Source organism: Pan troglodytes, chromosome 18 (assembly GCF_028858775.2).
Source record: "Pan troglodytes isolate AG18354 chromosome 18, NHGRI_mPanTro3-v2.0_pri, whole genome shotgun sequence".
Lineage (NCBI taxonomy): Eukaryota > Metazoa > Chordata > Mammalia > Primates > Hominidae > Pan > Pan troglodytes.
In genome coordinates, this window is record NC_072416.2 from 75,452,638 (window position 1) to 75,465,720 (window position 13,083).

Consider the following 13,083-nt stretch of genomic DNA (forward strand, 5'->3'; position numbering starts at 1 on the left):
ACCAAGTGCTGTTCTTGGATGCTGGAGATATAAGCAAGCTCAAGATAGACAAAGGCTTAGTCCTTGTGGAACCTAAATTCTTGTGGGGAGGAAGATAACAAATAAATGACCACATAAAAATACATCCATGCACTGAGAAGAGCTATGAAGAATAAAACGGGGTAAAGGGTCCAGAAAACAATATGAAGGAAGAATATGTTGACAGGCTGTTAAGGAAGGTATCTCTGAGGAGGCAATATGGCTAGAATGTTCTCAGCCCTTGAATTAATTCTGTTATCTAAAGCAATTTGAAATAAATCGAACATCCTTCCTATTCAATAGCTCTTTGAAGTTTTGAATGTAACTCGTTTCTCATGTACAGTAAACCTCTACAGGTCCCTCATTAGTTCCTCCTAAGACACAGCTTTGGAATTGTCATGTCTGTCTCTATCTATACTTCCTGGACAAACAGTCATGACCCAAAACCACATCCGTGCTCCTGAAATGGCTAGGCTGATACTGAGCAAAGCTGCACAATCCTCTCTTTCGATTTGGAGGCTCTACTTGTTATAGTGATGCCTGTAATTATATTAGCTTCCTTTATGATCACTGATTAATAGAGGTTCATGTTGAGCTTTTGCACAGAACAGCCCATGAACTGTCATTAAACTTAGTCTCTTTCCATTCTACACATGGGCAGTTGGGATTCACATATAATCCTGTTTCAAGACAGCATAACAGTTTTGATAAATCTAATGGATGGAAGTAATGAAACAACTAGAATGATGACAGCTTATCCTACATAGGTAAGAGCAACTACATTAAACTCTTCTGCTGTAACTAATGTTTTATTATTCAGTCAAAATAAAGACATATTAATTTAAAAAGTAAAATATAAGCCATAACTTTAAGTATAGTAAGTACCAAGAACCTAGTATAATTTTTATTTATGATTCTGTGTGTGTGTCTGCGTGCATGCACACACTCTACACACAGGCCTTCCCATGCTTGTAATCAACTGACATGTCAGTTACTGTGTATGGTGCCTCTATGGGGTATATATGGTTTCATGAGTTTTTGGTCTGGACAGTTCATACCAATTTCAGTTAAGATCCCTGGGAGACTTAATTGCCAAAATGTCAAAGGTAAGTTGAGAAACATGAGTACATTCCAAACATATGAAACCTTGGGTTTACAGATGTGGGAGACAAGAGGTATCTTATGGGGGAAAAAAAAAACAGTGGAAAAATAAACAAAACCCATGGAATGAAACACTGAGCCAGGATGGGTCTGGGGAGTGAAAGGTAAACATTCAAACTCTTTGATACAAGCAGCAATTTCTTCTGTGTTGGTCAATCACATTATTATCCACATAGAGACTTATTTGAATGTCATAGAGACCAAATTACCTTCCACTTTTGTATAGGGTTTCCACTGGTAGAACCATCCACGGAAAGGTTTGCTGTTATATTCTGCACACTGTTGAGCCCGAAAATCCAAGCTATTTTCATTGCAAGGGTTAATGTTGCACAGCTGATAAATACGGCTAGAACCTGGACAGAATTTGCCACCATACTGAGGCCTGAAAATGAAATTAATGAACTTTAATGTTAGCAATCAAAGGGCTCATTATTAGTCACATGCAATAATATGAAGAGAGGCAATTAAGATGAGCATTGCCACAGTGTATGCAAAGGCATACAGTCTATTACAGGAATGGAAGTACACAGCATACAACTTAACACCTTCCTTCTTGAATCTAGGCTAGACATAACTAATCAATCAGAGGATTTTTTTTCTAGTTCTTTTCATTACCACTGTTTACTCATTAAAATTGGCATGCTAAATCAAATTTATTCGCCATCACCAATCCAATGTTTACACTCTGTTCATTTCCTTAAACACTGATGAAAGAATTTTTACTTTTTATTGTATTATTATTTTTGAGATAGGGTCTCACACTGTTGCCCAGTCTGGAATGCAGTGGCGTGATCTTGGCTCACTGCTGCCTCCACCTCTCTGGCTCAGGTTAGCCTCCTACCTCAGCCTCCCAAGTAGCTGGGACTGGAGGCATGCACCACTACACCTGGCTAATTTTTGTACTTTCTGTTGAGATGTGGTTTCGCCATGTTGCCCAGGCCAGTCTCAAACTCCTTGGTTCAAGTGATCCACCCCCATCAGGCTCCCAAAGTGTGGGGATTACAGGTGTGAACCAATGCACCCAGCCTGAAAGGATATTCTTTTGTTTTCAAATTTTTAAAAATTTTTAAAACTTTTATTTTATGTTCAGGGGTACATGTAAAGGTTTGTTATACAGTTAAATTGCGTCTTGCAGGGGTTTGGTATACAGACTGTTTCATCGCCCAGGTAATAAGCATAATATCTGATATGCAGTTTTTCAATCCTCTCCCTCCTCCAACCCTCCACCCTCAATCTTTGGGTCCATATGTACTCAATGTTTAGCTCCCACTTATAAGGAAGAATATGTGACATTTGGTTTTCTGTTCCCACCTTAGTTGGCTTACAAGAATGACCTCCAGCCCTATCCATCTGACAGCAAAGGACATGATCTCATTCTTTTGTTTTGGCTGCATAGTATTCCATGGTGTATATGTACCACATTTCTTTATCCAGTCTACTGTTGATGGGCATTCAGGTTGATTCCATGCCTTTGTTATCACGACTAGTGCTACAATGAACATATACGTGCATGTGTCTTTATGGTAAAACAATTTTTAATTTTTTTATTGCAATAGGTTGTTTGGTTACATAAAAAAGTTTAGTTGTCATTTCTGAGATTTTAGTACACCCCTCACCCGATAAGTGTATCCTGTACCCAGTGTGTAGTCTTTCATCCCTTGCCACCCCCTACCCTTTCCCTTGAGTTCCCAAAGTCCAATGTATCATTCTTATGCCTTTGCATCCTCATAGCTTAGCTCCCACATATGAGTGAGAACATACAATGTTTGGTTTTCCATTTCTGAGTTTATGGCAGCACAATTTGCAATTGCAAAAATATGGAACCAGCCCAAATGCCCATCAATCAATGAGTAAAGAAAATGTGGTGTATATAGACCATTGACTACTACCCAGCCGTAAAAACGTAATGAAATAATGGCATTCACAGCAACCTGGATAAAACTGGAGACCGTTATTCTAACTGAAGGGATATTCGTGACCCTCATCATATTAGCTTCTGTGTTAAGGAAATCTGTAAACACACCTAAATGTTCTTTTACTGTATATGTGTGCTTGTATGCTACATGCACATACCCTATCTTTTGGCATCAAAAGCTGTTCAAACATAGACCCAAGCTACCTCTCCAGCTTTCTCCCATTTCCTAATACTCTCAGTATCTTCCCACACTTTGCCATGCACCTGCTATTACATAGAACGTCAGCACATTGGGGAGAAGGAACAGAAAGCACCATTTGCTGCTCTGCCCAATCCAGCTGTCAGTCATTGAGATATTTTGAGTATAATATGACTGTTGTGTGTTTCTTCTGATTGATTCTGAAACCAGAGGGAAAACATTCTCTTGTTTTCATCAGCATAGTCACTTTTCAGCTTTGCAGGTGGCCTACTCCTTTCCTGCCAAGCACAATGGGAAATGGATTTCCAGAGTAGAGAATTCCATTAGAACATAAATAATTACGATGTAAAGGCAAGCTCTTTAAGATCTTGGTAGGCAGATTCTAATCTGCAAAAACCAGAAAGCAAAATAAAGGAAAAAAGAGCACCACCACATTGAAAATTACGCATAACATAGTATCCAGCTTACTCCGTGCACAAAGATGTGGCTTCTTGTCACTCCTCCCATTTTGAGGTTTTCTCTGAAGGCCAAAACTCAACTATGGATCATCTTGTATAACATGAAAGGCGGCTCCAGGTTAATAAATTTATGTGATTAAAATTCCTTGTCTCTTTAGGAGGCACAAGCATGCTCTAAAACAGCCCTGGAATTGCTTCAGCATAATTAATTTATCCCATCCTCCTATAACTGCACGCTAAAATGGATTCAACAGAAACGGGAAATGTCACGCGGCCAGAATGAGATTTTTATGCTACTTTAAAACACTCTGGAGCAACTACTTAAACATGCTGCAGCCATTGTGATAAATCAAATCCCTGAAGACTTCTTAAATGATTATCTGAAAAGCACTTAGAAAAATCTTAAAGTGCTATATCATAGCCTCAATATTCCGGTCATCCTTACAAGGCATATTTAAAACTAATTTCTCAGTTTAAGACTTTCTGTGATTTAACGAATAAACCTCATTTGGGCTCTATGTAGTTAATGAAGTGAAAGAGGACTGCAAGGTGTTACTTTATCGACTTATAGAACTTGTAACGTGGAAAAGACCACCAAATTCATACAGCCATTGTCCTCCTTTCATAGATGAAGTGAGAACCAGCTGACAAGAGCTTACAAACCTTGTTGAATGAGGGTCACACAGGGAGAAAGAGCTCAAGCTCAGGCCTGTGGACTCAGTCCAGGATTTTTTTCGTACTTAACTATGCCTGCATTTAACTGAGTTCTTAGGCCATGGGGCCGGGCATGGAAAGAAAGAATAGACAGTAAGGTGCAATGTTCAGGGAGGTGGCCTTTTACAATGAGGGAGATTCTCTCTTTTTTTTTTTTGATTTTGAGACGGAGTCTTGCTCTATCACCCAGGCTGGAGTGAACTGGCACAATCATGGCTCACTGCAGCCTCAAATTCCTGAACTGAAGTAATCCTCCTGCCTCAGCCTCCTGAGTAGTTAGGACTACAGGCATGTGCCACCATGCCTGGCAAATTTTTAAAATTTTTATAGAGATGAGGGGTTGTGTTGCCCAGTCTGGTCTCAAACTCCTGGCCTCAAGCAATCCTTCTGCCTTGGCCTTCCCAAGTGCTGGAATTACAAGCATGATCCATCAAACCTGGCCAGACCCTGATTTAAATACAGTATTCTCTGCCTCCTCCCAGCTTAAATTTAGGTGATCTTATTTAACCTCCTCATTTGCAAAATAGGAACAGTTGTGACAATTAACTGATCCAACCTTTGTAAAGAATGTAGGGCAGTTTGTAGGGCAGAGTCAGAATAAATAAATTATAACTATTTTTAAATGCCTTATGCTTTTGTATTGAGTACCCACCCTGTGCTGAGTATTACATGATCTGATTTTTATATACTAATACATTTCATTTGTAATTATGGGATATGGTCAAAGTGATCAAAAGTAATTGCTAGCAAGCATTTGGCCATTTCCATAAAAATATAGGCAATATTTTTCTGCAGCTTTGAACATAAATGTTAGCCTAACAGATAATTCTATCATGATATGTCTTGGTGTAAGAAGTTCTTTAACATTAAAAAGAAATATAGAAATAGAAAACAAAAACCTAGGCACATGATTTTGTCCTTATGTTAGACAACTATAAACAGCATACCATCATTTGCTTCTGCATCATTTATCAAGTCCTGACTACAAATAGTTACAATGGTGTTGCTTGGAAGAGTATTAGAATCACTTGGAGAGCTCTGTTAAACTATATGCATATACAGATTCCTGAGGACCTCCACCCACTTTCTCAATAAGAATATGAGATATGGAAGATTCAGAAATCAGTATTTTTAAAAACACACCTGGTGATTCTGATAACCAGCTGAGCCGTGATATTACTGGTGGGAAAATACACCACCAATTAGATTCAATTATTCTTCTGGGGCCATGATTTTCCTCCTAACTCCATGAGCTAAGTTGTGTTAGAGTTAGCAGACAATTCTTTCTCAAATAGACTCAGGTTTTAGAAAAGTTCTAGAACACCTTAGCATATCACTAATAATTTTCTTGGAGAGTTTATAGGAATTTCACTAGGATCCCTTATGGGGTGATAGTTTAACAAACAAGGAACCAGAAAAAAATGAAAAATGTCAAAGGATTAAGACTATGGGAACTTAATCTGACTCTGCCATTACCAGCATGGGGACTTGAGCAAGAGTTGCTACCGTGAATGGGGCCCTCTGCCTCCCCTGGTTACTCATCTGTGAAATAATTGGATTAGGCAGCAGGTTTCAACTCACGTGTCAGTTCTAACCCGACTGAGAACAAATGCCTAAAGAAGGACATTGGGAAGGTCCCTGAGGCATAGGAGGGCTCAATGAAAAACAGGGCTTCCTTCAGTTAAAACTATTTACCACTTACATGGGACAAAGGATGTCCCTGTGTGCCTGGCATTGGCCATTCCAGAGCCAGACAGCAGTCAACAAAAAAAAATTGGTAAATCTATGAATCAGCCAAGAATCATTCATTTTTTAAGAAATAAAGCCTGTTCTGGGAAAAAACACCTTTATATGAAACAGAAATCTCACACTGCTTCTCGGATGAGATAATGAAAATGGCTACACTGAGTGATGTGAATAGAACCAAATGCTTAAACTGAAGCAAGAAAGAAATCCATAACTTGAAATAGGGAGAAAAAACAGCATTACTGCAACAGAGTGAAATAAGAACAGAGACAGAACAATTAATTCAGTTGTCTTGGGAGAGCCTATCATCTACTTGTTTTATTTTTGGCTTCATGCAGAGTTAAAGTAAACAGTATCCTGATTTATTTTTCATCTTGTTTTAAATGATAAAACTGCACTGAATGAAAATACTTTAGTGATTAATTATTCTATTAGGCATCTCTAAATTACAGTATGTTGTTTCCATGAACAATGCCCTATTATAATGAGAGCTCTCAATCCTACAGATATGAGAGAGGTTTTAATTTAAATCTCAGGGGCATCATTCATGCACTTTACCAGCAGAGCTATTGAATTAGGTAATCTATGTCTTTCTTGGGAAAATATCAAGATTGTAAAATGTTGTAATGTATGAAAACCAGATCCATGAACTATACTTCACAAATGTAAAGTAATATGATGATTTTAACAACTCAACTTAAGACATGGCTGCATTCAAAGTATCAGGAGGCTAAAAACTACCCTCCTGCTTAAACCAGGAGATACTAAAACAACATCATTAATTGTTTTAATATTGTTATTAAAACAATAACCTGGTATAAGTTGCAAATGCATCACCAGCCTCCTTATCATTATATTCAGTCACTGGGCCTGATTACATCTGTGAGTCCCAATCAGAGATTATTTTGTCCCATATAGGACATTTGGCAATGTCTGGAGACATTTTTGGTTGTCACAGTTTGGTGGATGGTGGGAAGAAGAGTGGATCCTACTGGTACTAGGAGGTCAAGGGCAGGGATGCTGCTAGACATCTTACCATGTACAGGACAAACCTCCACAACAAAGAATTTTCCAGCCCATGTCAATAGTGCTGAAATTGAAAAGCTCTATTTTAGCCTGCGATATTCCAAGTAGCACCTAAAACGTGACGGGCAAAGCATCTCCAAACTCTGCTTTATATTTTGGGAAAAAAATAGAATTTTTATCTAACTCAGACTGCTGACTCAAATGAAGTACCATTCATCTTTTTAAAAATTTCCTTTTGCTCTAGTGTCATTATTTCTCAATTTACCAAATAGTTACGCAATGCTAACGACATGTCAGACCCTCTTCTAAAGCACTTCACAAACGTTAACTCAGTTGACATAGGTACTATTGTTATCCCGTTTTTATAAGTGAGGAATCTGGAGCAGGAAGACTAAGTTGTCTGTGGTCATAGATCAGAAGTGTTAGGGTCAGGATGCAGAAATGGTCTGTCAAACTTCAGAGTCTATGTTCTCATCCTCTGCACTATGCTACCAACTTAAATTTTGTTGTAAATTAAATCTGTTTTCCAAGTTTCCATCACATTCTTCTCACTCCATCACATTCTTCAAAAGTCAGTTTCGTCAGTAAAGGCTCTGCCTCTCCACCCTGCTTCGGTGGGCTGACCCTCTGTGACCCCGTCCTCCTGGTGAGCTTGGGATGAGGATGATGAAAACCACACAGATCCCAGAACCTTTTGGTGAATGCCCACTGAATGTTCCCCAGTCTGTCAGGCATCCTAAAGATGCAATTTCTAATCCTCCTCCAACCTTCCAAGGTTATCTTCGACATTTTTTTATACATAAACCCAAGTCAAATGACTTTTACAAAGCCACAGAGTTTAGAAGTGGCAGACACAGGGTTTAGAGTCTTTCTATCTATCGCCAAAACCTGGGCTCTGTCTACATCATTCTGCCAACTGGAAAATCTACATCTCACACATGTTTCATGTGGGAGTTAGAGCATATAAAAGTAACATAAAACCACCTTCATGTGCACAGAGCACAAACTGCAGTTCAGACTCCAGTATGACCAGACCAAAGAGTGCCCACAGGTGACCACAGGCCAATTGCAATCCACAGCTGATTTGACTAGTTGTCACAGTGGGACTTTCTGTCTTTGAAGAAAATTGAATTTGCTGTCAATATTTTTAAAATTGGGAAATTTCACACGCAGCATTTTTCCGTATTTCTGGTTTCTCTTGAAAAGTCAGGCAGATCTGTCAACACGTGTTGATGTACATTCCTGCAAGGCAAATCAGCATACTTTCTGCAGTTCACCAGTTTGAGAGACACTCACAAGGTTTGCCGGCCAAACTTTTCTGTTCTACAATAGCACAAGTATTTAGTTATATGACTGTAGAACCCTAGTTTAGATGAACAGAGTAGCTCAGAGTCTTACTAGATCATCACAGTCCCGTAGAGAATGACTCCTCTGCTGTGTTTTGGTTTCTGCCCACCCTACCTTCCCTCGGTGCACATGGACTTTATATGCAAACAGTAAAACTCTGGTTGATTGTTACTAACTGGAGGGAAGAAAATGGCACTTTAAAACAGTGTTTTCTCACACTAGGGCCTGTCGCATGGTGGGGAGCAAGGGGAGGGAGAGCTTTACAACAAATACCTAATGCACGTGGGGCTTAAAGCTTAGATGATGGGTTGATAGGTGCAGCAAACCACCATGGCACTATATACCTATATAACAAACCTGCACATTCTGCACATGTATCCTGGAACTTAAAGTAAAATAATAATAAAAAAGGAAATACCAAAAAAAGAAATAAAACAGTGTGTTCTGTTGGTGGGAACCTAAATCAGCACGGTGGTTCCTCAAAAAACTAAAAGCAATCCCAAAAAAATCCCAAAAGGAAGGAATACCCCAAAGAAGGGAAATCAGTGTATAGAGATATCTGTATTCCCATGTTCATTGCAGCATTATTCACAATAACCAAGACATGGAAGTAACGTAAGAGTCCCTCAGTGGATGAATAAATAAAGAAAATATGGCACATATACATAATTGAATAGTGTGCCATGTTTTCTTTATCCATTCATCCTACTAATGCTGCTAGATAGTATAGTATAGATACTATATATTAATAGTATATATTAATAGTACAATATAGTATACTATTATACTATATTATATATAGTATATTAGTATAATATATTAATAGTATAATATATAGTGTCATGTATACTAAAAATAAATACTGTAATATATAGTGTCATATATACTATATATAATATATAGTGCAATATATAGTGTTATATATGCTATATATAATATATAGTGTCATATATGCTATATATAATATATAGTGTTATATATTATATATAATATATAGAATATATGCTATATATAATATAAAGTATAAATACTACATATATTATACTATATATTATATAATACTACATATTTATATTATATATAGTATATATATTACATAGTATATATACTGTATATATACTATATATTATATAGTATATATACTGTATATTATAGTATATATTATATAGTATATATACTGTATATTACAGTATATATTATATAGTAGTATATATGCTATATATTATAGTATATAGTATATATAATAGTATATAGTATATATATACTACTACAGTATATAGTATATATATACTACTACAGTATATAGTATATATATACTATATACTATAGTATACAGTAGTATACTATATACTATATAGTATATATACTGTATACTATAGTATACAGTATATATACTATATAGTATATAGTATACTACTGTATACTATAGTATACAGTATATATACTATATAGTATATAGTATACTACTGTATACTATAGTATACAGTATATATACTATATAGTATATAGTATACTACTGTATACTATAGTATACAGTATATATACTATATAGTATATAGTATACTACTGTATACTATAGTATACAGTATATATACTATATAGTATATAGTATACTACTGTATACTATAGTATACAGTATATATACTATATAGTATATAGTATACTACTGTATACTATAGTATACAGTATATATACTATATAGTATATAGTATACTACTGTATACTATAGTATACAGTATATATACTATATAGTATATAGTATACTACTGTATACTATAGTATACAGTATATATACTATATAGTATATAGTATACTACTGTATACTATAGTATACAGTATATATACTATATATTATAGTATACAGTATATATATGATATTATATAGTATAGATACTGTATACTATAATATACAGTATCGATACTGTATACTATGTTATCGTATATAGTAGTATATATACTGTATGTTATCGTATATAGTAGTATATATACTGTATGTTATCGTATATAGTAGTGTATATATACTGTATGTTATCGTATATAGTAGTATATATACTGTATGTTATCGTATATAGTAGTATATATACTGTATGTTATAGTACATAGTAGTATATATACTGTATGTTATAGTACATAGTAGTATATATACTGTATGTTATAGTACATAGTAGTATATATACTGTATGTTATAGTACATAGTAGTATATATACTGTATATTAATAGTACATAGTAGTATATATACTGTATATTAATAGTACATAGTAGTATATATACTGTATATTAATAGTACATAGTAGTATATATACTGTATATTAATAGTACATAGTAGTATATATACTGTATATTAATAGTACATAGTAGTATATATACTGTATATTAATAGTACATAGTAGTGTATATACTGTATATTAATAGTACATAGTAGTGTATATACTGTATATTAATAGTACATAGTAGTGTATATACTGTATATTAATAGTACATAGTAGTGTATATACTGTATATTAATAGTACATAGTAGTGTATATACTGTATATTAATAGTACATAGTAGTGTATATACTGTATATTAATAGTATATAGTAGTGTATATACTGTTTATTAATAGTATATAGTAGTATATATACTGTTTATTAATAGTATATAGTAGTATATATACTGTTTATTAATAGTATATAGTAGTATATATACTGTTTATTAATAGTATATAGTAGTATATATACTATATATTAATAGTATATAGTAGTATATATACTGTTTATTAATAGTATATAGTAGTATATATACTATATATTAATAGTAATTATATATAATGTAGTATAATAGTATTATTTGAATTAATGGTATTTAGCCCATTATGATAGTATTAATCCTACTTAATACTATGAATCCTATTTAATACTATTCAGCCATTATAAAAATGAAATCCTGTTATTTGCAGCAACATGAATGGAACTGGAGGACATTATATTAAGTGAAATAAGCCAAATGGAGAAAGACAAATATTGTATCTTCTCCCATGTGAGAGCTAAAAAAAAATTGAACTCACAGAGCTAGAGCTAGAGAGTGCATTGACAGAGCTGGGAAGGGTAGTGGGGAGGGAGAACGGTAATGTCAGCATGGTTAATGGGTACAAAAATATAGTTAGAATGAGTAAGATCTAGTATTCAGTAGCACAAATAGGGTGACTATAGTTAACAATTCATTGTATATCTTAAAATAACTAAAACAGTGGAATGGGCCTAATAAAGAAATGATACTGGAATGTTTTTTAATAAAGAAACAATAAAGGCTTGAAGTGATGGATACCTCATTATGCTGATTTGATCATTCCACATTGTATACCTGTATCAACACATCACATGTACCCCATAAATATGGATAACCATTATGTAGCCATAATAATTAAAAATAAAAAAAATAAAGTATGAACAAGAAAAACCAGTGTGTTACAGGCTGAAGGTTACGGCCTTGCAGAGACTAACTTTCTGCTGGAGGCTTACTTGGGGTTATTGCAGTGTCTCTCCTGGAACTTGACTCCTCCACCACACGTCCGGGAACATTCTGACCACTTCGACCAGGCGGACCACTGGCCGTGGATGGGCCGGGGCCCGAGCTCCCCAAACTTTACGCACTGGCCTTGCCGACACCACTGTGAAAAGAACGTGGAAGATGGTTCCTGTCAGAGACCACCTGGGAAAGCGCAGGGAGTTGCCAACACCTGCACAGTAACAGGAACAACAGGTCTGTTGGGAGAAAAGGAAAATGCCTGATACCTTGATAAATTCCTTTGCTGTGCTCTAAAAACACTCAACTACTCTGCATTGACCACATACATTTTGAAAGGCTGACATCTAGAGAGAAGTGGCATTGCTCACCAACAGGCTGAGTATGACAGGCTTTGTGAGCTGTGGAGGTGACATGTTCAGATAAGATTCCACCTAACAGCCAAGGGAGTCAGTATAAAGTTACAAGGAAGCCTGCCTTGCCACTTAGAGACAACACTACTTAAAGAACAATTGGGATCACTCATTCAGGAAGAAACAGTTAAGATATTAACACAATTTATCATTCTGAAAGAACAATTGGGATCACTCATTCATGAAGTAACAGTTAAGATATTAACACGATTTATCATTCTGAATGATTATCTTATCATAAAATAGATACAATTACACATACATTATATTTTTGCTTATTCCAAACCCGTCACTATAGAGCATTTCTTACAAAGCTGAACAATTCAGTCTGTACAAATTGTTCTCTTCAGATAGCATCCTTTTTCCTTTGTCTACATAAAAGGTGCCCACTTCAGATGCTCTGATGACTTTGAGCTCTTTCAGTGTCTTTGATGAATTAGCCCAGGGTCTTTCACTTGCCCATGATCTGTACAAGCTAGATGGAGAGCTTTTTTCTGTATTAACCTTTCCATTTTAGTTCTCCTTTGTAACAAATTCCCGGCTTTGCTGGTCATCTCTCCCTAGGGGATGCATTAGCCTCTG

The 13,083-nt window shown here is 35.5% G+C and overlaps 1 protein-coding gene across 3 annotated transcripts in view; it reads right to left on the reverse strand.

Moving 5' to 3' along the window:
* The window catches only part of ADAMTS18 (ADAM metallopeptidase with thrombospondin type 1 motif 18), a 154,724-nt gene that overhangs the window by 42,345 nt on the left and 99,296 nt on the right, over window positions 1–13,083 (reverse strand). For all 3 annotated transcript variants that reach the window (XM_001143790.6, XM_016930217.4, XM_016930218.4), the window contains 2 exons: window positions 12,085–12,233; window positions 1,389–1,561 (listed from right to left, as the gene is read on the reverse strand). In XM_001143790.6, coding sequence (XP_001143790.4) covers window positions 1,389–1,561; window positions 12,085–12,233 — 322 coding nt within the window. The remainder of the gene's footprint in view (window positions 1–1,388; window positions 1,562–12,084; window positions 12,234–13,083) is intronic.